Consider the following 25,746-nt stretch of genomic DNA (forward strand, 5'->3'; position numbering starts at 1 on the left):
GACAAGAACAGTAACAGGAATAATGGCCACGGCACTACACAGCCACCAGGTATCGCCCTTCCACAGATTCTCCCTAATCTGCGCAAACCTGCAAGGTAAGGCTAATGGTCCCGAAAACTGGGAAGACTGACTTGGGAGGATTAAGAGATGTGCTCAATCCTACGTTGGTGGGATTACAGGCAGTAGATTTGGATCTTGGAATACTGTTTGACTCCAAAACCTGTGCCCTGTCCACTAGGCCACGGGTATGCTGCTAATCAGTATTGTGTCGAAGATCCACCCAAGTGTCCAGAAGAGCCCAGAGGTGACGATGGCTGCTGACAACCAGTGATAAATCAGCCCTGAGCTTGGGAGCTGAGCATGCCCCAGGCGAACCAGTGTCTGCCAGCTGGAAGCGACTCCAGGCACCCATGGCCGCTCAAAACCATCACTGCTGTTTAAAACAGGAGGAGGAGGAGGAAGAGGAGGAGGAGGAGGAGGAAGAGGAGGAGGAGGAGGAGGAAAAGTGAGGGAATAAAGGAAAACCAGAACCCAAGTATGGGTGTTTATGAGAATTCTCTTTCGTACAGGAGTGAAATTCCAAAAATAACTGCCATTATTAAAAGTCTTTCACTCCGTTGATTTCAAGTATTTTTTTCCCAAAATGTGTCAAAAATCCACAAAAAATGAAAAATTACCATTTTGACTAGTTTATGCATTTAATAACATTTTGAGCTGCTTTGTACATAAATGACATTATTTTTATTTTTAAAATTTGTTATATGGTAATAAATTTACCATTACATTGAACTTTAGCAAAAAATACTCAAAGCATACTAAGTGGCATCAAATAGATAGTGCAAGCCACAGGAAAACATATCCGAACGTCACAGCAAAAGAGTTAATGAAGCACAGATCATGTCGGGTACTATAGGTCTGATATTCTCCCATGAAGTCATGTAGCTTTTACTGCACCTTGGAGTTAAGGAAAAAGAGGAGTGAACTACCCCGGGCAGGGACCCAGGGCTAGGGGCAGACACGGTTAGCAATTGATGCAGCTATCCTGAGCTGAAAGCTGATGCTCTATTGCATAAATGCTGCCTCACCCAATCCTGTCTGTCCGTGTGCTGAGCCAGGGACTATCTCCAAATTCACCCAAGAGGAAGGAGAACATCAAATTATAGGGAAATCCACTTCGGGGGAAAACGACTTTTTAATAGAATAGTAAAACAAACCCCTAAGGCAAACAACATTATTTTTCTTATGACTCTGACCTATTAACTTCCAACATTGACTCAACAAGGCAGCGTTGGGCAATCTCTACTACAGTAACGAGGCTGATAGTTCTAATACCTGTGTTACCAAGTTTGATTGAATAGCAAGGCAACCTACTCTCTTTTAAGTAAGGAACAGGGAGCACCAAACACCACTGGCTAAATCAATAGTGGATGTTTTGTCACTCAGAAGTAATGACACCAGGAGGTAATGATTTCCTGCTCTTGTAATTGCTAAGCGGCTGCATAATCACCCCGCTATCAGGTATAATGATGTACTCTGAACAGTCTTGCACGTTACTTAATTGCTTGATAATTTATAATATATTCAGAGACTATTGCCGCATCCTGTTTGTACAGCTATGACACCCTTTTATGTGACACCTTTTTATTCAACTAAAGGAAAAGGTATTTAATAAAATGCCAGGATATTTTTATGCCGATGTACACATCGTAAGAACCATTTATATGTGAACATATTATTGTGCCTCAAAAATGACGAAGCCAATGCATACTTATCATCGATAACACCATCACCCATGTAACAATTTCATAAATACTTAAAACGTAGATGTTAAAATTTCAAAGTAATTAACAAAAATTAAAGATGCTAAATTTTAAGCATTTCTTGACAGTTCAGCACAATTTGACACTATTCAATGCTGCCTCACTAAACAATTAAAGTACGTAATCTGATCAGATTATTTACCTTTCCTTTACCAAACCCTTTAAATAGCTTCCTATTACTCCTAGGGGAAAGCCCACAGCCCTTAACAGGGCCTGCATAGTCCTGCTGCGTGTTCTGGCTTCTCGGCATTTCCACGGCCCATCTCACCCTATGCTTCTCTGACTCTCGGGGCCTCACCCACACTGTCCATCTGATGGGCCCTCGGATGCATCGTGTTCCTTCCTGTCAGAGCTTGTGCACTTAACTGTTGAATTTCCCTAGCAAACGGTTCCCTTCTCCCCCTGTAGTGTAGGTTAATTTCAAAACAATATTTCGGTCTCAGCTCAAGAGTTATTTACTCAGAAGAACCTTCCCTAAGAATGCCAAATCCCTCACTTGGGCTCTTTTACGTGGTACCTGTCAGTCTTCCTTCCCCATTTACTTGTGTCATTAGTCAGTAGCAATCTGCCTCCCACACTAGACTAAAAGTTCTACGACAGCTGGGATGCCTGCTTTTGCTGACTATTGTAACCCTAGTATCTAGTGTCTAGCACAAAATAGATTTTCAATTAAAAACCTCTGAATAAATGAATGAGTATTACAGTATAATACCTAATTCAGGACTATGATTACTGAAAAGCAAAAAAAAAGAGCAGACTATTGTTAGAATATTGGTGTATCAGAGATGAATAGAGAGAGAACGTACAAAGCTACTGGTCTACTATAGCTGAAAAGGAAAAGTGAAATTGTACTTTATAACTTCATGATCCTTCTAGAAGAGACTCTGTAAAGAAAGACATGGACATAAACTTACACAGGAATTGTGTGCTTACCCACTGTCGGCGAATAAGAACTCCAAATGGGTCATAAAAACTTCCCAACGGGAGATACTGTAACGCTGTGCCAGAGAAAGAGCAATGCTGTAGACGTTTTCCTCAAGTGTTCTTCGAGAAGGTCCATCAGCCCCAGGGAAGGGAGAGAAGAGAAACACATCACCTTACTTGGCAAAGAAAAGGTTCGTCAGGATTGCTCTCCAGCCGAGGGGTGCAGCCAGCATGGTCCTTAGGGAGCTGTGTCTCGGTCACTCAGGGGAAGCACTTCCAGAAGTTCTGATGCCCCTGTGTCACTGTGGTGCATTGCAACTGACCAAGGAATTGTCTGTCTCAGCTAGTGGTTCTCAACCGAGGGTGACTTCATCCTTCAGGGGACATGTGACAATGTCTGAAGACATTTTTGATTGGCACAGAGGGGGAGGGGGAGGAGAGTGCTATTGGCATGCAGTGGGCAGAAGTCGGGGATACTGCTAAACATGCTGCAAGGCACAGAACAGCACCCACAACAAAGAATTATCCAGTCAAAAATGTGCTGAGGTAAAAAAAAAAAATGTAGTCTTGAAAACTAGAGCCTACAGTCAAAAACTAGTGCAAAGGAAATGCATTCCTGGCCTATGGGTAGATATTTGAGAAAGCACAGTTCATCACTCAACAAATTTTTATGTTTTTCACATCATGCCAGGTACTGTTAGCTGCTTAGGCTGTGAAACAAACAAGATTTTTCTCGAGGCCTCACAGCCTAGTGGAGGATGTGAAATGTGAACCAGTAATTAAATGCAAGGGTGGGAATGCTAAAGAGAAGATTGGAAAACACTGTGAGAATAGACAAAAGAGTGACCAACGTGACGTGAAGACTGAAGGATAGAGAAACAATCATGAACTAAGCAGAGGTGGTGAAGAGGGAAAGAGATCCATGGGCTCCAGGTGGAGAGGCGAGCGGGGTGTCACAACTGGGAATGGGTGTCCTCAGGTCTGCTGAGGGACCTGGATGTTACCCTACAAGCAATGGAGGCCAGTGGAATGGCGTCGCTCAATTTGAGAGTCCCTAGGCATATAAGGAATTCTGACCAGAGCACCCACATTAAGGCCATTTTGGAATGACTATTTGAGGACCTCGATTTCCCAGAAGTAGAGTTGTAAGGATGGATTTCTTGGTTGGAAGAATGGTGGGCGAAGCCACAGCAGCAGGAATGAAGTATCTGTTATTACTAAGTAACACTGTTGAGACTGTATTAGCCCCATACGGAAACCAGGACATTTATATGTCTGATTCGCCGGGAGTTAGCAAGCGTTTTCTGTAAAGGGCCAGGCAGTAAATCTTTTAGGCTTTGCTGCCAGTTTCTGTCGCATATTCTTCTTTTTATTGCTCTGTTACTGTTTTTCCACATACCTTCAAAAACGTAAAAATCATCCTTTGCTCCTGGACTATAAAAACGAGGCCAAGGGTTGGATTAAGTCTGTGAACTCAGGGATTATTAGGTCAATTAAAACCTATTTCTTAAAATATGTATTGAGTACCTATATCCACGTGATGGAATGAGAATTCCTAGAGAGCAGGGGCCGCGAGCAATGCACCCTTCCCATCATGGGAGTGTGGCACACTGCTTGGCACGAGGTTCATGCTCATTAAGTATGCTACCCTACCACCTGACAAAGTGGGAAGAAACCCACCTACATTACACCCTCTTCTAAGTTACCCTGGCTAACCGCAGAGAATGCATTATCTAAAATATGCAGACAACAAAAGGCAGATATAACACACTTACAGAAAATGCCTGCCATTGAAATGGATATACAATGAGTAAGAATATAAAGAATGGTCATATTACGTACAACTGAAGGTAGAGCTGCAGAACAGAACCAAGCAGGTCCTTCACGGATTCTTATATGTGAGACACTGAAATCCCATCTCCTAATCGGAACTGCTAACTCAGAAAACCGATGGTGACCTCAAGACATTTTAAACAAGCCATCCAAAGACCACTGTATACCATATTTCCCCGAAAATAAGACCGGGTCTTATATTAATTTTTGCTCCAAAAGACGCAGTAGGGCTTATTTTCAGGGGATGTCTTATTTTTTTCATGTACAACGATCTACATTTATTCAAGTACATCTTTTTCTAGAACATCGTCATAATGTACTAAATGCGTCCATCTGGCTGATGATCTTAACTGGGGCTTATTTTCAGGGTAGGTCTTATTTTCAGGGAAACACGGTACTCTTCTAAGCAACAGATTGCGGAGAAGATGCTATTATACATTTATCAAAGCATATATTTGTCCTCTAGGACATACTTCAAATAGCACATGCTAGCTAAAAACACAGAAAAGGGCAAGAACCCCAGCAAAACGTAACTGATGCTGTTGGCATGCCTTATCTTATAAACTTTTATTTTGCGTAACAGCCCTCATCTAAGAAACCATGCATATGGCACCAAGGATTACAAAACGGCCAAAGGAGAAGTCCACTGGACTTAGAAATAAGAAGCCCACGTTCAACTCCTGGCTTTGTGACCTTCAACTACTCTTTAATGCTGTCTGGTTCTCAGATTCCACTTCCAAAAAAATGAGGAGGATGGATTAAATGATCTCTTTGGTCCCTTTCAAAATGGACATTAAGTGACTATGAAATCAGGAACTCTCAGGAAGACAGAGGGGAAACAACACGCCACATTTCTCTCACTAATAGAGTCTAGCTAGAGGTTATTTCGACTGTCTTTTTGCTCTCTCTATTCCCTACCTTGCTCTAAAGAGAATTTGCAGTGTCTTTTAGTAAGAAAGAAGCCCAGGCTAATATAAAATCATTACAGACTGCCAAGGCTACTTTGCCACTTTCTCAAAGATTTAAACAATAATGACGAAAAATAACATATGCCACTACCACAATCAGGGTTATCTTTGTTATTTTAAAGTAACTTATTAGGAGAGAGGAATAACCATTAAATGTAGGCACAACTGAACCTTGGTTTCAAAGGCTGAAAGCCCAGAGTGAGTTGCATGCTGGTGCTGCCTCGGGAACGTGACCAGCAGTGCAGAGGCAGCACGTGGTGTTGTGGAGAACACATGGCGGCTCTGATACGTGACGGGTCGAGGTTCCAATCACAGTTGTGAGCCTAACCACCTATATAAACTGGGGCCTGCTACTTAAAATCCCTGAACCTCACAGTCTTCAATGATAAAACGGGGATCACATTTATGTCATAGGGTTATCTTTGAGGATTAGCAGATGTTTCTAAGTTTACAGAGCGCCTAGCACAGTTCCTAGCCCACAGTGAGCACTCGACAAATTCAAGTATTAAAAACAAACACCTCAATTTAATAACCATTGTGACTGAACACACTTGCCCACCTTCTGACATGTAAGGAATTCTCATTTGATCTGAACTCATTGGATCAAAAATAAAAAATGGAGACCCATATTAAAACCAAGGGCCTTCCATACGAAGAAAGGAACCCTTTCCACTGGGCCTTGGTCTGCTCTGCCTTCTCAAACAAGGGCTTGCTCTTCTCTTGAAAGGGCTTAGGGACAGGGGGCAAAAGGGAAACTGCTACTGGCCTCTCACAAGAGAGGCTGCGAGAGCTGCTTAGCTCTCCTTTCTCTAGAAACCCAGGCGAGAGGGAGGTGCCTTAAACCCAAAACACTGGTCCTTCCTCTAGTATTAGGTCAACGCTATCTAAATTTTAACATACTAAAGAAATTCAACTGCTATACACTTTGAAAACTGAGATTTTTCAGCCAGGAATGATAGGCCATCTTGGTCTTAAATTTCTTTGGCAAGTTTCACAGTTTTCACCCCTGATCACACCCTATTGCCTCTAACATGGTCATGACCTTGGTATCAGGCTATCGAAATCATGGGAAACTTTATCTGTTCCATTTCCCAAAATCATGGGAAACTTTAAAAAATAATAATAATAATTCCATTCCTTTTATTTAAATCTGCAGGCTCAAGATGTGGTCTGCATCTACTGATCCACTGGGGAAAACACACACAACCATCACATGATGGGAAGAAGCAGGAGAAAGCCCTATTTATAGAAACAATGAATGTACATCTTCACAGGACTGTGATTACTAGCGCTGATAATTCAGTTGTTCTGTCCCATTTTACATGCACTCCTTTAGGAGACAAAGGTACTCCTTACTCAGCCAGACCGAGGATCGTCTCCCTCTTATACTGGTCGTCTGCCGTGAACCGCTGCACGTGCACACCCTTCCCCAGGCCCTGGAGGACCTGGGCCTGCGTGAAGTCCAGGAGGCGCTCATTGTAGTAGTGTAACTGCTTGGTCAGGGAAACGATGTCCTCGGGCCACGCTTCGTACCCATATCGAGTCACGTGCCTGCTGACCATCTGGATTAGCTCTTTAGGATCAGCCTGTAACAACAACAACAACAAAAATAGTAACAGGTACAAGACCATGTCTACTGGGCCCTGGTTTGGCCATTCACACTGTTGCCACTTGAGGGTCACAACTGCCCCCAGGAGTCAACTGCAGAGAGAATACAGTTCACAGACCACAAAGACAGGACACAGATCTGAGTCAAGAAGCAGGTTTCTAGATGCCTGCTCTGTTCTTCTTCCATCTTAAAAACCTCTACCCACTTAAAAAAGAATATATCCTTGCTTTTTCAACTACTATCAACCTATATTAGATTTGTTCCCCAATTACCTGATCATTGATCATAATTCACCCTGGAAGTAGTTTTCATCGTCACGGCCCCTGGATAAATTTTCTTTGGAGCAGCTAAGTGTTCTCAGTAACAGAGCTGCAGCTCAATAACCCCACTAATAATGCCCCGACAGCTGAGGAGTGTTTTCTCCAGGGATGAGTTAGGAAAAAGCCCAGTCTCGAAACCCTGAAATCATAAATACTTCCAGTTGCGTAAGAAAGCAGCCAACCACTTTTCACTCTGCTCAATTTGGGGCTCAATGGGATATCACTATATAATTCTCAGCAGCTTCTCTAACAACAGTAAAATTATTCAGATAGAACAAAACCCAGAATCTAACAGCTGACAGGAAAGAAAAATGAGTGATTAACTGGACACATTTATTTACATTAACGTTGGTTTGAGTTTCAATGAAGCAACAGCCGCTTAGCCATGATTTGAGAATTATTCTGGGAGCCTGAAACTTGAACATTAACTCAATCATGTCCAATTTCTGGGAAGGCAGGATATATATTTTAACACAAGCAAACTAGGGAAAAACTCCAGAACCTACCTTTGGTTCTCAGCAATGTACCTCAGGATAGTAAACAGGCAGTATTTCTAATGTGTAAGCTACTACTCGACTACACAGGAATTTGTCAATGTCGGGTCTGTGTTATCAAAGCGAACCTTACGTTCTCTCTGTTGATCTTACTGAAGAGCAATTTGGGAGAACCAATAAAAACCAATTAAAGAAGTCTTCGATTCCAGCAGGTGGGTTTGACAAAAAGTCAACCTTATTATACTTAATTCCCCCCACACACACACAGAGAGCCCCACTCTCAAAAACCATGGATACGTAACTCAAGTCAAAAGACCTGGGTTTGAAAACTAACTCTCCAAAGGAAGCTGAAGACCATCACTCAACAAGTATTTTTGGTACACCTATTACACCTATTACATATCAGGTGACATACTAAGATGTGACACTTTCCTCCAAGAATGCTGCCTAGGAGAGACAATAAGGAATTATAAAATGGTGTGACTCAGCACATAGGGCACTTTTAATACAGAGGAGTGAGCCTTCGGCAAGTTCAAGGAAGCCTTCTTGGAAGAGGTAACATGGAGGCTAATGACCCAGATATCAGCAGGGAAACGGTCAGGTAAAATAGGCAGATGGACTCCCGTAAAGGGCAGAGTGTGCGCTAAGGCCTAGGTGGCTAAGACCTGATGGAAAGATGCAGTGAATAAAGCAAATCTTACTGCAATTAGAGAGTGATTTGGGCCTCATCTGCATACGGATGGCATTTCTGGCGATGAATGCAGGCAAAGGGGTCCCTGCCTCGCTCTGAGTGCCTCCACCCACAGTTCACCTAATCCCTTCTCTACTGGGAGACCAAAGCCCCTGGGGCACCAGCCTGAATCACCCGCCCTGGGCTCACCACCTCTGAAGTGACCTGGTGTACAGGTGTTGCTCAGGGGCCGGCCAGCCCACCTCCACCTGCTGTGCACCCCAGGTATGCACCGTGGTTGCCTGTTGTTCTGCCACCTCATCTGGTTTGCATTTTCCTGCCTCGCAGGAGGGAGAGAGCAAGAGCAAATGTCCAACACTCAGGGTTTCAGAGTGACAGCAGAGCTCTTCTGCAGTTGTCATTTCATGGAGCAACTTGTGCCCCAGTTTTACACACCACAGGCAAACCCATGTTCACCAAAACAATGAAGGAGGTTCTTCTTTACATATACTCTGACCTGTGGCTTCGAGGCAAACCCTAACCTGAAGTGCCCAATGCACTTTGACAGAGAGGCTAGAACCACGCAGCTTATCTCTGTGTGCGACTCACACCCCTCTCCACCAGGCTATTGGTTTCCATCCCCAACTCATGGAATCAACCACCTTCGTTCTTGCTCCATATTCACTATTTCTGGTTTGTTTTCTGGAATCTCAAGATTTCATACCTGTACTGGGAGAGCTGCCTACACGTTTTTCACTTTGCCATAATCGTGTAACACCCTCCTCATTTCTAGTCTCTGTGTATTCTAATACAATTTATGAAACAAATGCCAAGACCAGGTAGACAGTAAAGCTCCAAGATGGTGGTGCATAGCGTCAATGAGCATACCCTGTTTCCCCGAAACTGAGACCTAGCCGGACCATCAGCTCTAATGCGTCTTTTGGAGCAAAAATTAATATAAGACCCAGTCTTATTTTACTATAAGACCGGGTCTTTATATATATTTAATATAATATAGTATAATATAAAATATAATACCTGGTTTCAGGGAAACACGGTCATTGCTCGTACTAACATCACATAGGTTTCTTGTTGTCTTACAGAAAGTTTCAAGTCTCCACATACAACCTCCATATTCATATGTGGCAAAAAAGAATCTATTCTTGTCTTTGCCAATGAACAAAAGGACATGATATAGCGAAATAAGCATGAACATACAGAAGTTACTAGGGGGACGACCTTGTGCATGTTATTTATACTTAACCACCACCAACTTGATCATCTCACCTATAAGATGGCAATTATGATATATAGCTTGCATGGTTGTGAGACGCCTAAGAGAACGTATATAAAATACATAATAAACCAAGGCCTGCCCTGAAGCAGGTGCTCCAAAAATGAAAGGGATTATGGAATTTACTAAAAGGCATACACCAATCACACTTCAATTGCACTTCTATTACATAATTTACTTTACATTGCTTTTCCTTATAAATATTAAATTATAGCTTCTGGAGGGCAGAGCCCATCTGTATTTTGTGAATCTGTCTTTTCCACAGCACAGTAGGTTTGGGGTAAAAAGGGGGATACATTCAACAGTTGTGGTTTTTAAGTTAGTAGTTTATATTCCAGCTCCCTCGCTTAGTAGAGAGGCAATTTGGGGCACATTACTGCATACCTGTTTCCTCACCTATAAAAGTGTCCATAAACACACTGCACCCTCCTCGTGGTTTATAGTGACGCACAAATAAAATAATGGTATTTTAAAGCATTATTTTCTCCATTATTAAATAAAAGCAAATTGGGTCCAGAGCTTTCCCTCAAGGAATTAAAAATGTGACTGACAAGATGCACATACAAGCAAATGACAGAAGCACCATTAGAGGACCACACACCAAGCATGCTGGGAACTCCACGGAGGGAGCAATAAATCCCTTCTTCTGCCCCTTCGGGAATCAGTTTCTTCCGATGTAAAACAAAGGAGCATCACCAGATGATCACCTTTCTTAAGTTAAAATTCTATGAACGTATAAGAATCTAATCACGAAAATAAAACAAAACCTTGTAACTCCCTTCAGGTGTAGAACTGGCCAAGTTCTACATCTCATCTACTTTATGTCTCCACTAAACATTCAGAACAGACTTCTTTGTTAAAACTACAATTTCAGACCAACCAATAATAGTCAAATAAATCCCTCCACAGTTTAAACAACTGTATTCTCTTTTACTAAGTAGAAACTGTGTAGCTTCTCAGCGAATAATTTTTATTTAGTACCCTTTATACAGCAAATTTGTTCACTTTGCTAAGAAAAGTATAAGAAGAAATACTTACTATTCCAGTCTTCAGTGCTAAACATATGTGAACTGAATCTCACTGAGTCCTAATAATCCCGTGAGACAGCTATGCACTAGGGTCATGTCTCACAGATGTGTGTGCAGGTGCGCTGACTAAGGCCATTCTGGGTAAGTGGCAGAGTGGGGCATGACTGCCAAGCATAAGCCTCCCAAGAACCATACTTTCATGGCTGGTAGGCAGGGAGGGGTAGCTCTTAAAATTACGGATCTTAACGAGACCAGTATATACACAGCATCCACCAAATGTAAAGACACAGCTCTCACCAAATATAAATTAGAGTCCTTTTACAAACGACCTATTTTCAATGATGGATTTAATTCTGTCATTCTATATTATACCCAGATTGACTTTTTTACACATACATTCTCTCATCCGTGTCAATACAAGTGAGCACAGGGGGCACACAAAGATAGGTGCTCCACTGGATATTTGATTTGAGCTGTATTTCTATGTCTTTCCTTTTTCCCCTCTCTAATGATAATGGAGAAAGTTTTAGAATCATGAGCAAGGACACCATTTCCTGTTCAACCCCTTGATATAAATATACTTCCTTTGAAAATTCTGTCCTAATAAAATGGTAAATTAGGGGCATTCTATTAATTCCTTGATGATAAGTTTCTAAGTGTCTTCAAGTTTATGGGTCATCAAGTATCTGTTAAGTGTACAGGAAGATTTTCAATACTTCAATTTATTGTGTAAAACATAATACTAATGAGAAGAGATAAATCATAAAGGCTTCTGAGAAAAAGGAAAATTAGTTGCGGGGAAAAAACATGGGAATCGGATCAAAGAACCTGGATTACTGGTTCTTTCCTCCTGAGCCTCAGGTTTTTCCACTATTGAAATTGAAGCAATTTCTTCTTTAAAGAGTCCGCATAAGGATTAAATGAGACTAAATGGATGAGCACACTGTAAGTTGTAGCTCTATATGCAAATTATTTTCTTGTCATTATCACTACTACTTTCTATCCCTTGCTCAAGGAACTTTACTGCTCATGATTACTTCCAATATTCTATTTAAATTTTAATAAGAATTCTTCCCTTGAGCTTATCACAATTTCCATCAAAATAGTCCAAAGCATCCCCTACTCACCCCAACACTGCATTTCATACGTACATTCGTTCGCCCACACAAGTGTACAACAGTCAAGTTTTGAAAGCACTTTCACATGAATTTTATTTGACCCTCATACCCACCCAGCGACGTGCCCAGGACACTGCTGTCCCGTTCCACAGACGCCAGTCTGCACTTTAGGCAGCCCGGGTTGTCATCCTGCAGGGAGGAAGCAGTCAGGCCTCTCGCTTAGCAGCCTCACACCTAAAATCACTAAGTTTCTTGTGTAGGGTACATTCAAATCTCTCTCCCTCTTTTTCCCACCCAAGTTCAATGCCATGATCCCTGGGTATGAAAGCTATTAGCCTCTAAGGAGCTTTTGAAGGACTTTATAGGTAGTTTCCATCTTCAGGATTCTTCCATATTCAGTATTCAAAGCAATATTGCAAAACATCATAGGCTGCAAATACTAATAACATAAAAAGGCATCAAAAATTTATAAATGAAAGTGTGTAAAGTTAAATTATTCTATTACTTTCCCAAAACTTGGCAATGCAGTTCTTTAGGGGAGTGAATAAAATATGGTTTCTTTAAAGAATATGGTCAAGTCCCTATAAAAACGAAATATGCATGAATATTCATGACAACAGAATGCTCCATGACTTGATCCACTGCTTACTAGTTAGAGGTAATAAATCCATTCTGGTTTAATAGTCTCCATTTCTTGGTAATATTGTTTGGAAAGTTTTAAACAGGTGGTATGTTTCCCCTCTAGGGTTGTTATTTGCTTGAGATAATTTTGTACTCAGTATTTTCAATTAAGTAGCTTTAAAAAAAAACACATTTTGAAATAGTCTCCCATAAAGTTTAGAATTTCATCCCCCGCTGAGTTTGCTGCTCTAGAATACAAAACTAAAGGATGGGTTTCCTTTTTAACTGATTTTATCTTCTGAAACTTTTTTAGAAGAATGCTAGAAAGATCACACTTCAAGATGCATTTACAATAATTATAAAGGTAATGCATTAGTGAAAAAACTCAAGGTACAGAACAATGTATATAGCTTACTCACATTTGTATAAAAAATTGTTATATAAATATGTATATCCATAAAGTATTTCTGGAAGGGTACAAAAGGGAAACACTGCCTTTTTAGTGTATACCATTTTCACCATTGGAATTTTTGGCTGTGTGTGTATTGTTTTTCAAACATGAAAACAAGTTAACTAGGACACATGCTAGAAGAAATTCTCTCCAACTGACCATCTGCCAACCATGCTTATATATTACTAACAGAAAATGAAGGTGAGGGGGCTCCGAAGGTCACCTCAGGGAGCTGCCGAGTTCCAGAGCCTGTGCTGGCTCAGGGTGCTGCTTCCGTCAAGATGCACTGGCCTTTTATCAGAAACACCCCACAAATTACATCAGTACTTCTACTCAAACCTAGTAATCTACCTAAATCAGTCCTGCAGCACAGAACTGCGGGGGCAGGGGGAGCGTAGAAAAATGTAAGAAGACTGAAACTAGAAAGAAGCTGAAGTGACAACTGAGTGAAAGTGATGCTTCGCTGAGCGTTATTATGTGTAGGCAACAAATTGAAACCACTTTGATTTCAATTTCCATAGTGATTCATCAGGAGTCTGTCACATTTAATTCCAAACTCAGCAGTGCTGTTTGATGCATAGGAAGATGCTGAAAGACCCAAATAATGAACCATTTGGTAGTCAGTGGAAAACTCCTATGTACTTACAACATCCAGCTATGGTGCCCATCCGGAACTCCTTCAAATCCAAGAGTGAGGATGCAAAGGGGAGAAACTACAGCCTATAGGCTGTCCTTGGGCACAGCAGTTGAAAAGATTCCTGAACTTACTCACATGCCAATAAGAAGTCCGAGTAACTCCAGTGAGGTCCTGGGGACTCAGACAAGGAGGGGACTCCTGCTTAAATGAGCTCACGTGGAGAGGAGACCATCAGTCACAGAACCCTAACAGAACTGATCCAAAGGGTCTCCACAAGAGCAGTGAGACACGGGGAGGAGGCCAGTGCCCGCTGAGGAGGCGCAGAAAGCTGCACACAGGAGGCTCTTTTGTGCTCAGTCACCTGTTGATAGTGGGAAGGGAGAGGAGGTATTTCGGGTACTGGAATTACATCTGCGCAGGCACAGAGGTATGAAAAGGGATGGTAAGTTCAGAGAAATTTTCGTTCTGAGCAGCTAGAACACAAACTTCAAAAGAGCTGGTGTCAGGATCGTGGCTGGTGGAGGAAGGAAGGGCCAGCCAGGTCCCTGCAGGTCATCCCTGTCACATACAGTTCAGACTTCACCCAGCAGCCACAGCGATGCACATGAAAACATCCTGCTGGGAATGACCCGGGAGATCTGCAAGCCAGAGACCACTCAGGTGCAAAGACAGTGACACGGCTTCTGAAACAAAGCCGGAGCAGCAGCAGGCCCGAGTCAGAAGCAGCAAAGCCTGGAATCATGCGTTCTCAGTGGCAGGAAGGCACCTCCCACCAGAGCAAGGAGCCTAATTTCTATGAGACTTATCTGCACAATGGGGCTGCTCGAAGATCAAGGGGCAGAACGTGTGACAGGCACCTGAAGACAGCCAGTGACTTTTGAGGGTTGGTCTGATCTTTCTACTGTCCACTGGCGACTCCCATAAACCAGCCCCAAAGCTGAATGTGGCTGTCACACCCCTTCCTGACACTTTCTAAGGCAGACAGTAGAGACCTTTCCTGGTTACAGCGAAGTCTGGTCACAGACCACTTCTATCGTCTTCCCCTGGAGTCAGGCGACTCTTCCATGCCTTGAATCGCATCCAGTAACATTTCAATCCTATCCCAAACACCGCAGCACACCTAACAGGCATAGCAACACGTCAGTGTCTTTGCTACTGCTATTGCCTCAGTCCTGAATGATCATGGCGCACGCGCATCCTTTTGTCTTTTCTCCAAGGTCACCTTCTCAGTGAGGTGTTTTCGGAGCCTATGTAACCAGGAAGGACACTCTTGTCCTTGCTGCCTTTTTGTTTCATTGCTCTCATCACTATGTAACACAGTATGTCTTTTATTTACTTATGTTGTGAATGGTGCCCCTCCTCCATTAGAACGCAAGACCTAAGAGGACAAGGATTTTTATGAACTTAGTTCATGGTTGTTTTCCCAGGATCTAGAATACTGCCGGGCATAAAGTCACACGACAAATATTTGATGAAAGCACACACACACATAATGCAATGATACATGCATATGTACTGAAGGATCGTTCATTAATTCTTAGTCATCCACCCATTGAACATTTGTTTACTACCCTTTATCTGCCAAGTCCTGCTCAAAGCATTGGGAAAACCAATAAGTACAACACAGGCACTAGATTCAAATCGCTCGTTATCGAGATGAAAAGAATACGAATTCAAAACAACAGTGTAAGCGCTGCGGCCGAGGTAAGTAGAGGGCAGTACAAAAACACATGGGGGAGCACCCAACAGTCTGGGGACCCTGCAGAACGGTGGCAGGTGGCAGGAACCAGGTCTAGATGAGGTAACACCTGAACCAAGTGGCTCAGCAAAGAAACGGTGGGGAAAAACAATGCAGACAAAGTACACCGTGTGTGAGGACAGGGAAACAGAGAACACACGGGGAGTTTGAGCGCGTGTGAGCAGCATTGTACGGCTGGACCAAGGAAGCTGGAGAAGCGGAGGCCAGACCATGGAGGACGTGCGGGCTTGCTGGAGGCACAGGAAATCACTGACGGACGGAGACAGAAGGGAGGACGATTAGACCGCCAGTTTAGAAAAACTACTCTGACACGTGAGTGGAGAAAGATACAAAAGTAACAAAAATGAGGACAGGGTGATGTTTAAGAGGCGGTTACAGTGGTTTAGATGAAGAACTATGGAAGACACAGTGAGAACGTGGGGTAGAGAAAACCACAGAGGGGTTCAAGTCTCCCTCTTACCATATCTGTCTGGAAGAGCCTCAGAATGTCTTTGCAACTTGATGTAAAACAAACAAACAAAAAATCACATTCATGCTAATTCTTCATTTCACCTTTTAAACTAACACCCAGTTTTCTACAGAGTTGCCAAGAAATCCCCAAAGAACTAGAAGCCTTGTGACCTGTCCATGTGCCGTCTTAATACCATTGGAGGGCACATCAGCCTCTGTCTGGAGCAGCTGAGAAGTTACACATCTTGTACTGAGGCATCACACTGGGCCACACAGACGTCACTGACCTCTGTTCCCACCAGGAGATAATGCTGTTCTCTGAGCACTCTGAACAGCAGCTGCCTTATGCTACTGGGTCCAGAAAGGGAATGGGAGCAGATGTCGGGAACCAGGCCACAGGGTAAGTGAGAATCAGAGGCCAAGGGCCTTGGAGTTTGGGAGCAAATTATGTGGTACTTGTGTACCCACACAGCACTAAAGAAAAGACAGCAGCAGACACGCCACGTATATTCTTTACTGCCATCCAACCAAAAGCAACAGAACAACACTAAATACATTGTTCCAGAAACAAACTGGCCACACTTTCACCTGTATAATCACTTCATTTCCTCAATTTACAACACAGTAGGTCTATTTCTTTCACATAAAAACATACCTGAGACACATATAAAAATAAAACAAAGGAAAATTACTATAAAGTAACTGTACAAAGCAGCAGTGGCTATCAAAAAAAAAACAAAAAACTAACCTCAAAATTCCCAAAATAAAGCTATCCCTTATATCGAAGTCTAAAAAGAAGAAAACATTCCTGTTTCCTGGCCAAACGTCATCATAAAACTATGTCTGAGAACAACACACACCTAATAACAACGATGATGCCGGGGAGCTTAGCCGTGCTGCATAGACGGGCCCCCCGGCCCCCACCTCTGTTTAAATAAAAGCTGATGAAGGACAGCCACCACCTTTGCCACGAAGGCAATTGTTTTCATATACTTACAGGTTCTCAGGTACAGTGTGGATGGCTGAGGCAGCTAGAACTTTGATACACACGTGAAAGTATTTCTTTACAGTATACTTTGGCTCAAGGGAGGAAAATTCCTGCCTCAATAAAATCTGATCCTTGGGTTTGTACACAAAGTGGATTTGAAAGTATGATCTATTTGCTTATTACTCCTAAAATGGGAACTCTCTTAAAATGATCCAGTACAAAAAGTAGGTAAGTTGCCAATGCTGACAATGAAAGCTGGTGTATACAAGTAAACCTGGACGGCTTTGACCTTCCAGGGGCATTTGTAACACATCTCTGTCAACAGAAGGAGGGGCATGAACTTGAGGCCACGTGTCGGTGCTTTCCTTCAGAAATTAACATTGATGTTACATAAAAGGTGTCTGAGGCTTGGTGTCAAATAAGCATAGTGTGTTTCAATACTTCACCTGTACAATTACTGCCCTCATAACTCTGGCTTAAAAATAAGAAACACAGAAGTGCAGCACTGCTCAAAGAATTACGCTGCCTGCTTTCCTAAATTCGACAGCCCTCTTCCTTTTGGACAGTGAATTAAGGAAACAAGTTTTCATTTCGCCTCTCCTACTACTTTAGTTCCTAAGAACTTTGTAAAATAACGTAAATGACAGAAAAGTTAGGGGAAGAAGCTGCATTCACAATAAATATGACAAACTCGACCTCTTACTGATGCCTGGAGAAGGAACTGTGTCTAACAGGACAGGCAAGGGCTGTCAGCCACTCAGAACACCGCTGGGTACAAAGTGATCAGGACTTTCGAAGAGGTAAACACCTGTCCATTTTAGAAAAAGTTTAATTCTGCCATTAATAAAATGGAAACCAAAGGACTTACCCTGTAAAGAGGATGGCACCTGTCCGTGAAACATGGAGCCAATCGGGAATAGATCTGTAGGCTATAGTAATATGCGGCCAGCTGGAGACATAACGCAGAGTGGGACTGCTTCTCAAAGCACTTGTTAGCATCTAACACCTAGGAGGGAACATGATGGAATTAACTCAGCTGAAAGGAAATCAGCAAGATCATCAAAACCATTACGTATCTAGGCATTACTATAGAATTTTGGTTCAAAGTTTCCATCATATCAACTCAAGCTCAGTTTAATATGACTACATTAAAATTCAGAAGACACTATAAAGGCAGATCCTATCATGCAAAAGCGATTTAAAAATCAACATTTCAGCTAATATTGTAGAATTTACTCTCTAGATAGATAGATAGATAGATAGATAGATAGATAGATAGATAGATAGATAGATAGAAATGCAAAATGAACAATTATAATATACAATAGATTTTCAGTTCATTCGTTTTTACGTCTTTCCTTCCTGGTCAGGGTAAACTTACCTGTGGCAAGGCAAGGAGGTAAGCAAGAGCCAACGTCATGTCAGTTGGTAAAGCATCACTTGCCAGCTGCAAGAGAACTGAGAAAAACACTGCATTATTTTCCGCGAGGACCCATATGGCATTCATAGTTACCAAGTACCATGTTTTCAGTCCTGTATGATTTCATCAATTAGTTTCAGAGGACTCTTTAAGACCCTTCAGGAGGGTCTATTCAACACTACCTAAATACACATCAAACTATATTAAATGGTAACCTCCTTAACGCAGATAAATGATGCTGTTTGTTACTTAGACATGAGGAAATCCTGTTAGTGCAGCTGCAAAGTTTAAGTGCAAATAAATCAATGAGAATGGTTTCTTAAAGCTGATCTTTTGGTTTTAAAGACTCAGGTCACGCTATAAACTTATGTTTATATGACAGTTACTGTAGGAGATGACCATGTAAGTACGAAAGATCAGAGCAACAAATACCTTTCTGAGTGCAAATTTAGGCTAAATCTTTTGATTACTACAATGATGATAACACGGCTTTGTTCCTTCCAAGAACACCTCTCTTCATCACAATCCACAAAATCAGTCTCTTGCTTTGATTACATAATATCTTAAAATGGCCCAACCATTAACATCTTTTCCACCAAAAAAATTTATGTAAGTGACAACCTGTAAATGTTATAGCTTTAATAAAAGAGCGTACACTGCCAATAAAGTTTGTTTATAAGCAATTTGTATAAACAAGGACATACTCCATTCATTCAGGACTTAGGGACAAATACCAGATACGTAATCACAATGTAAATCCCTGATTTTTAAAGAACACAGACACTCATGATCTGCACGAATGAAGGAGAACAGTATGTGAATAATCCAAAGTAAATGCTGTTTGACTTTAGAAATAGACCATATAATACTTTTCCAGAAGATTTACCCTCCTAATTGTGCCTTACTCGAGCTAGAATTTAAGTCATTTGTATAATCTGAGTTTAACTGACAGTCGGGCGGATAGGGACAGTGGTGGGGTGACGGGTATACTAAAATGTTGATTTTAGAATCTTAGATGGAGGGTATATGGGAGTTCACCGTAGAATTTTCTCAATTTCTTTGTTTATTTGAAAATTTAAAAAAAATACTGGGCGGGGGGGGGGGCGGGCGGGGGGGAATCCTCTCTGATAACTGTGTCAAATGCACACGCTCCCTGTCAGCTATTTACTTCCCAAATGGGGTTTCTTGAAAGGTACTCTGGACAAGTTGCATCTGCCTCGTCTCCAGCACTCAGACAGCTGAGTTTCTGGCCACACAAAGCCCATGACCTCCCAAATCCTCCAAGACTAGAAATCACCAATGTCAAGTATACCACCAACCCCACGACCTCAGGCTGAAAGGAAAGGCATCCCATCTCTTCCCTAATCCCTAACACAAATGTTGGTGAAGTTCTCTCATAAAATATTTTTTTTCCTACAACTGGATCACAGTTCATTAATCTCTACAACCCAACTACCTAGCCCAGAGCCCCTCCTGACAGACAGACAGATTGTTAAACTGGGGCGGAGTGGGGGAACGATATCCATCCTCACTCAACCCCTGGGCAGCCTTCACTGAGACTCCAGGATTCTTGCAAAGCACAACTCAAATCCCACATACAGAAAGCTTCTCGGTCTTTAAATCTGCAAGCCTTTTGAAGCAACATATGACAAAATTATCCGTGAGGATCTGAAGTAGACTGATCCCAGCAGGGGTGGGGAGTGGGGTCGGGGGGTGGGTGTCTCACTGGGAACCCCCAGATGTCATGCTGCCTGCAGACTGAGTCACAGTGATTTTATATCACCATTAAGATATAGTTTAAAAAAAAAAAAAAAAAGGAACTGCCCTACATTTATCTACTCAGGAATTTAATTTGCAATGCTGGTTTTCAAACCTTGAATGCATTTTGTAAAAATGTTGTACAGCTCGAATCAGACCAAATCTATGCATAAGCCTCCAAGCACTACCTCTGTGCAAAATCAGTGCCTCTGGAAAGCACTCCATGATCAATTTAATTCTAAAACTAAATTCACAGAGGAAAGCTGCCCATATTATTGATTTGGAAATCATTAACCATTAAATCATTCATTTAGCTAAATAAATGATCAATTTTCTTCAGCTAGTCTTCATAAAAAACCTTTCATCAACTTTATTTAAAAATTCTAAGAAGTCGGAAGTTTAATTTGTATTATCATCTACTTCTGAACCAAAGTCAGGAATCACATTTTTACGATTTTTAATTTGGGTCATTTAACCTATGTAACTCTTCAATTCTGCTGAGTTTCTGACAAATATTTGGTACTACACAATAGTCAAAGACATCTGTTTCAGATGTATTAACACCATCGACATTATATATGACAGTGTTTATGAAAATGCTTCATAAATTATAAACCCAAATGTAAATTAAAGGGATGATCACTAAAATTAACTCTGTATTTTTTTTCAAAATCCATTAATATACACAGTAGGTGCTCTAAAATGTTTTTCCCAGTCAATTCAACATTTTTTTTCAGTATTTAATACTTTAATGGATTCTTTCCCTTAGTGAAACATTAACATCTGAATGTCAGGAAAAACAATGTGAATAAACACCGGGGCAGGAAAAAACCCGGCAGTCTGCTGAAATCTCAGACACCACTGAGCACAGCACACACACCCTGGGAACTTGCATTCCAGTTCACCAAAAACACAGCCTCGACTCCTGCCCCAATGACTGTTATACACACACTGAATTTACTCTCATGCGAAGAGACACTGACTTTGCACCTACCATTTAGAAAACCCTGTAGCAGCCCTGTAAAAGGGTTACAACAGCCCTGTAAAAGCGTCTGCAATAGACATGGCACTCAGGGTTTGGCCTGCAAGGTTCAAGAGACCAGACATTGACATAAAAGATTCAGGAGGCCTTCCCCAGCCTGCCAGGTGAGAGGCTCAGAGAGCAAGTGTGTCCAAGCTTGAATAAGAGACTTACGAGGGCTGACATACGATGGTTGGAGAGAATCTGATATTAAGTGAAACTTCCAAAGGCCTTAACCGTGGTCTCACAAACGAATCGCCCGAGGAACTCTAAAAAGTATTTGATGCCTGGGCTCCACTCAAGAGGTGCTGAAATAAGTGGTCTACAGTGGATCCCAGGCTTCAGTACTCCTTACATATTTTCCTAAGTGATTCTAATGTGAAACCAGGATGCAGAATGACAGTAGCAGGCCTTGAAAGCCAGGGAAACTCAGGACTGGAGAGACTAGAGTACGAGGTGACAATGCGGGCCAGACTAGTCTGAGAAAGGTACGCAAGAGGGAGGCCTCGCTGGACAGCAACCGTCCAGTGACAGAACAAACAAGCTGCTGTGCCCGTGTTACAGATAAGGAAACTGAAGCAGAGAAACACGAAATAATATCCTTCTGCTTGAAACCCCTAGAGCTCTCAGTGGAGGGCTCATTGAAAGCGTGTCGCTTACTGGCTCACAGGCCATGAGCGCCTTCCCAGCTTACTCTTGCCTCACTCCTCTACTGGTCGCCCACAAATACTCTTCTCTCCAGGAATTACAATAATCTGCAAATCCCAGAAAAATGTCTATGGAATTGCGGGGCAGGGGGGGATGTCTATGGAATTGGGGGGAAAAGGTAATTAAAGACAAAGTTTTAAAAAGAAAAGCAAAAATAAAGAATAATTAAAAGGGGGAACAGCAATGCAACTCTGTTCTTCCAAATATAAACATAAACGTACTCATCAACAGTGAGGTACACCCTTGTTTCAGAAATGAAAAGAGGCAGAAAAACGTGCATGTCAGAACTGAAGAACAATGGTACACGTAGTGAAAACCTCCAGTATTTGATAGGCCCACACAGTGGACAGGAAAATGGTATTTGCTTCCCCTCTTCCCAACGGTATGTAAATATAGATTGAAAGAAAGGATTACCTAAAAATAAGTTACAGTATCACATTCTAAGAAAATGGCAGTTCTATTCCCTGTGTACATTTTCCCAAATTTTACTCCACACAGCAATGTTGACTTAAAAGATAGCATCGTCCAGGCCTACCGGCAGGTAATGCACATGGAAGGTGTGGCTAGGACTGCCATGAAAGCTATTAGTCCCTCCCCACACCCTTTCCTCCTTCCTAATGCCTGGAATGTAGATGAGATTGCTGGAACTCCAGCAGCCTTCAGATCATGAGGTATTCACTAGGGGTGGCAGAGCAGAGAGGGAATGAAAGAAAATAGTCAAGAAAACTACCCTGGAATCCTGAAAAGAAGTTTGGCAGCCTAAGAGAAAAAAGTACAAGTGGAAAGGTGTCCTTGGTAAACTGGCATATATGTAATTCTTTTCAGAAAACTCTACATGGAAAAATATGCCACCATGTAGAAAATTCAGAAAACTCTACATGGAAAATATGCCACCATGTAGAAACAGCTACATTCTATGAAGCAAATAGTTAAGAGTTATTAACACTTAAAAGGAGAAAGAAAGATTTATTGAGCACTTGATATGATTCACTGTAAGAATCACTTTACATAATTAGCGACTTAAAAGATAGGAATTGTATCATATGTATCCTTTCAAATCCTCAATATTAGTTAAGTATCTGGAAAACAGAAGGTACTCAAAAATTGTTTGAAATAAATGAATAAATGAATGATGGTGTCAAGTTGAGCTATTCAAAATTACTGAAAAATGTATTATTGATTTTCCTAACTCTCATTCATTTACAGTTTTACTTATTTCTCTCCTAATATGAGTTACACACTGTGAAGGAACTAGAACCTTCTTTCATACCTTCTGTTGTTGGAAATAATTCTTTTCCTTCAGTTTTAGTCTCTGCCAGTTTTCCAGTTCTCAGCAACACTTCTGCAAAGCTTTCTGCTGGGACGTGCTGATAGGGGTCATAGTTTACTTCAGACTAGACAAAAGAAGCAGTTACACCATTTAAGTAGTCTCCTTTTCTCTATGAAGATAGTCTTAGAAAACACAATTATGTCTTCTGGTGACTTGAATTATAACTTCTCACTTACTAAAGCATATTCTTTTATGTAAAATTTTAAATAGATTTTAATCTCATAATCTGTTGTTAATATATATGAAACAAATCACATAAAACCAATGAATAACACGATTAAGAGCAAAACCAGAGAAATACATTTTCTGGAAATTTTCAGTTTTGTTTATTTTGAAATGTCAGTGAAATCTACGTTCTTACGTACCTCTGTGACTAAGGGATTGGATATGACAGATTCATAGAAAGGATGACAGCCTTGTTTTTCTAGACCTTCATTGGCTATGGTTCCGATTTGATAAGCACCATCAAATTCTTGCCCCTAAATAAAACAAAGTGAAAACAGTAGATAAAAAGAAAGTGGGGGAGGGAGAGAGAGAGGGAAGGACAAAGGAAGGATTTCAGGAGTAACAATCAAAGTGCATGGTGTGATCTAGAGAGAATGTGTCAGGGTGACAGACACCAGCAGAGAATGTAAGAATCCTAACTACACTCTCAGAGCGGCACCCACCCTCACCCTGCAGTGCCTTCTGCTCTTCCTGGTCAAACTGACATCAATGAATCACAAACACTGAAGCAACTGCTGTTATACGCATACATATGGCGAGTTTTCTGTACCAGTCGGAAGAACCTTCCTAAAACATCAGTGTGTACATATTGCTCCCCTGCTCAGAAAAGCTTCAGTAACATTGAACAATGGAAACAGCCAACAGTATCAAGTCTAAACTATGTAGAATAACATCAAAGTGAGTCAACGTTAATTCACATTAAAGGCTAACTCTTGACTCCAACCAAACTGGTCTCCTTTATGCATCCCACCACCTCTACGACTTTCTTCCGTTAGGAGGGTACTGTCCATGCTGACTGCTGACTTAGATCCCACCCTCCTTCCAGGCCCACCTCAGACCTCCCCTGCGGAAACCTTACCAAATGGAGGCAAGATGTATTCGTGTTCCATTCTTTCCCTCCGCCTCCCCGCCTCCTCCACAACTATGACCCACACAAACGCCTTTTGGACTTATCATCTGCATTCCTCATTAGCAAGTACTTTAGTATCTCTAGTTTGGTTAATTATCTTTATCTTTATGTTTTGCTTCCCTCACATAGGTTGTAAAGCTCTTTATTGGAAGTGTCAAGTAAAAGACATTCACACATTCCTCCAACGTTTGTTGAGCACTTACTTTATGCCCAGCATAACCTAGGGAAACAAGGAAGCTCCAGCTGCGAATGATGATAAAAATTACAACTGACACTTAAAAAATACTATGTATTAGGCACAGTGTTCGCCCTTTATCTGAGACATACACCCTCAAAAAATCCCAGCAGGTAAGACAGAACAGGAACCATAATCATAATCCAGTGTGATACATGCAGTAACAAGAGATGTACAGACTGACTCCAAAAGCAAGCACATTTTGTCTCAGTCCATGGGGTCGCCTTTTACCCAACTGTCTGGGCTGTCATCTCAGCTTTCCTCATTCCTGCATCTCACATCCAGAAAGCAGCAGCTCCACAAAATACATCCCCAAGCCAACCGCTCCCCACTTCCTCTTTGGCTACCCTCGTCCTAACCACCACCATCTCTCACCTGCAGAACTGCAATAGAGACGTCTTTTTGTTTCTACCCTGACTCACTACCGTTAGCTCTCGACACCGCAGTTAAAGGATCTTGTTAAAAGTAAAGTTGGATCACACAACTGCATTGCCGAAATTCTCCAACAGCTTGCCGTCTTACTCAGAATGAACTCTGCGGTCCTTATCACGGTACACGAGACTTTGCACGGTTGGCCTCTTCACCACCTCTGAGCTCGTCTCCCATTGCTCACTCTGCTTGTACTCCGCTCGCCTCCTTTCTGTTCCGCAAAGACGTCAAACAAAAAAACGGGTCTTCCATTTGTTCTGCCTGGCTCAATGGGGTGCTGCTCAGAGTGACTGCTCCTCTGAGAAACGCAACTTCCCTGTGTAACTCAGAACTTCACTCCCCCGCTACCATCATTATTCCGTTTCCCTGCGTAAGCTTTCTTCAGAGCACTCACTACCACTTGCCATCACATTATCACACAAATATTTTATTTGTTGGTTTGTCTCTCCCACTGAAATATAGGTTCCACAGGGGAAGGAAATTAGACTGAAGTGTTTCCCCATTCCCAGTGACTAGCACAGTATCTGTCACATAGAAAATGCTTGCTAAGTATCTGTGGAATAAGTGAATTAACTAAGGAGAGAGAGATGCCCAGTGAGTGTTTGGGATGAACTTACGTGTTGTTTTTTTTCCTCTTAGTTTTTCCCGTGTGAGACTAAAGGGTGCAGTGTGAGAACGCAGAGAAGACAGCAGGGGAACGAGTTAAAATATCACCAAAAGCAGACT

At 41.8% G+C, this 25,746-nt stretch overlaps 1 protein-coding gene across 2 annotated transcripts in view; it reads right to left on the reverse strand.

Moving 5' to 3' along the window:
- Nucleotides 1–25,746, reverse strand: part of NBAS (NBAS subunit of NRZ tethering complex) — a 269,220-nt gene that overhangs the window by 77,977 nt on the left and 165,497 nt on the right. For both annotated transcript variants that reach the window (XM_019751941.2, XM_074331709.1), the window contains 6 exons: nucleotides 23,587–23,700; nucleotides 23,162–23,285; nucleotides 18,366–18,442; nucleotides 17,853–17,990; nucleotides 6,902–7,131; nucleotides 2,754–2,864 (listed from right to left, as the gene is read on the reverse strand). In XM_019751941.2, the coding sequence (XP_019607500.2) occupies nucleotides 2,754–2,864; nucleotides 6,902–7,131; nucleotides 17,853–17,990; nucleotides 18,366–18,442; nucleotides 23,162–23,285; nucleotides 23,587–23,700 (794 nt within the window). The remainder of the gene's footprint in view (nucleotides 1–2,753; nucleotides 2,865–6,901; nucleotides 7,132–17,852; nucleotides 17,991–18,365; nucleotides 18,443–23,161; nucleotides 23,286–23,586; nucleotides 23,701–25,746) is intronic.

This window comes from Rhinolophus sinicus, linkage group LG05, assembly GCF_036562045.2.
Source record: "Rhinolophus sinicus isolate RSC01 linkage group LG05, ASM3656204v1, whole genome shotgun sequence".
Taxonomy (NCBI): Eukaryota; Metazoa; Chordata; class Mammalia; order Chiroptera; family Rhinolophidae; genus Rhinolophus; species Rhinolophus sinicus.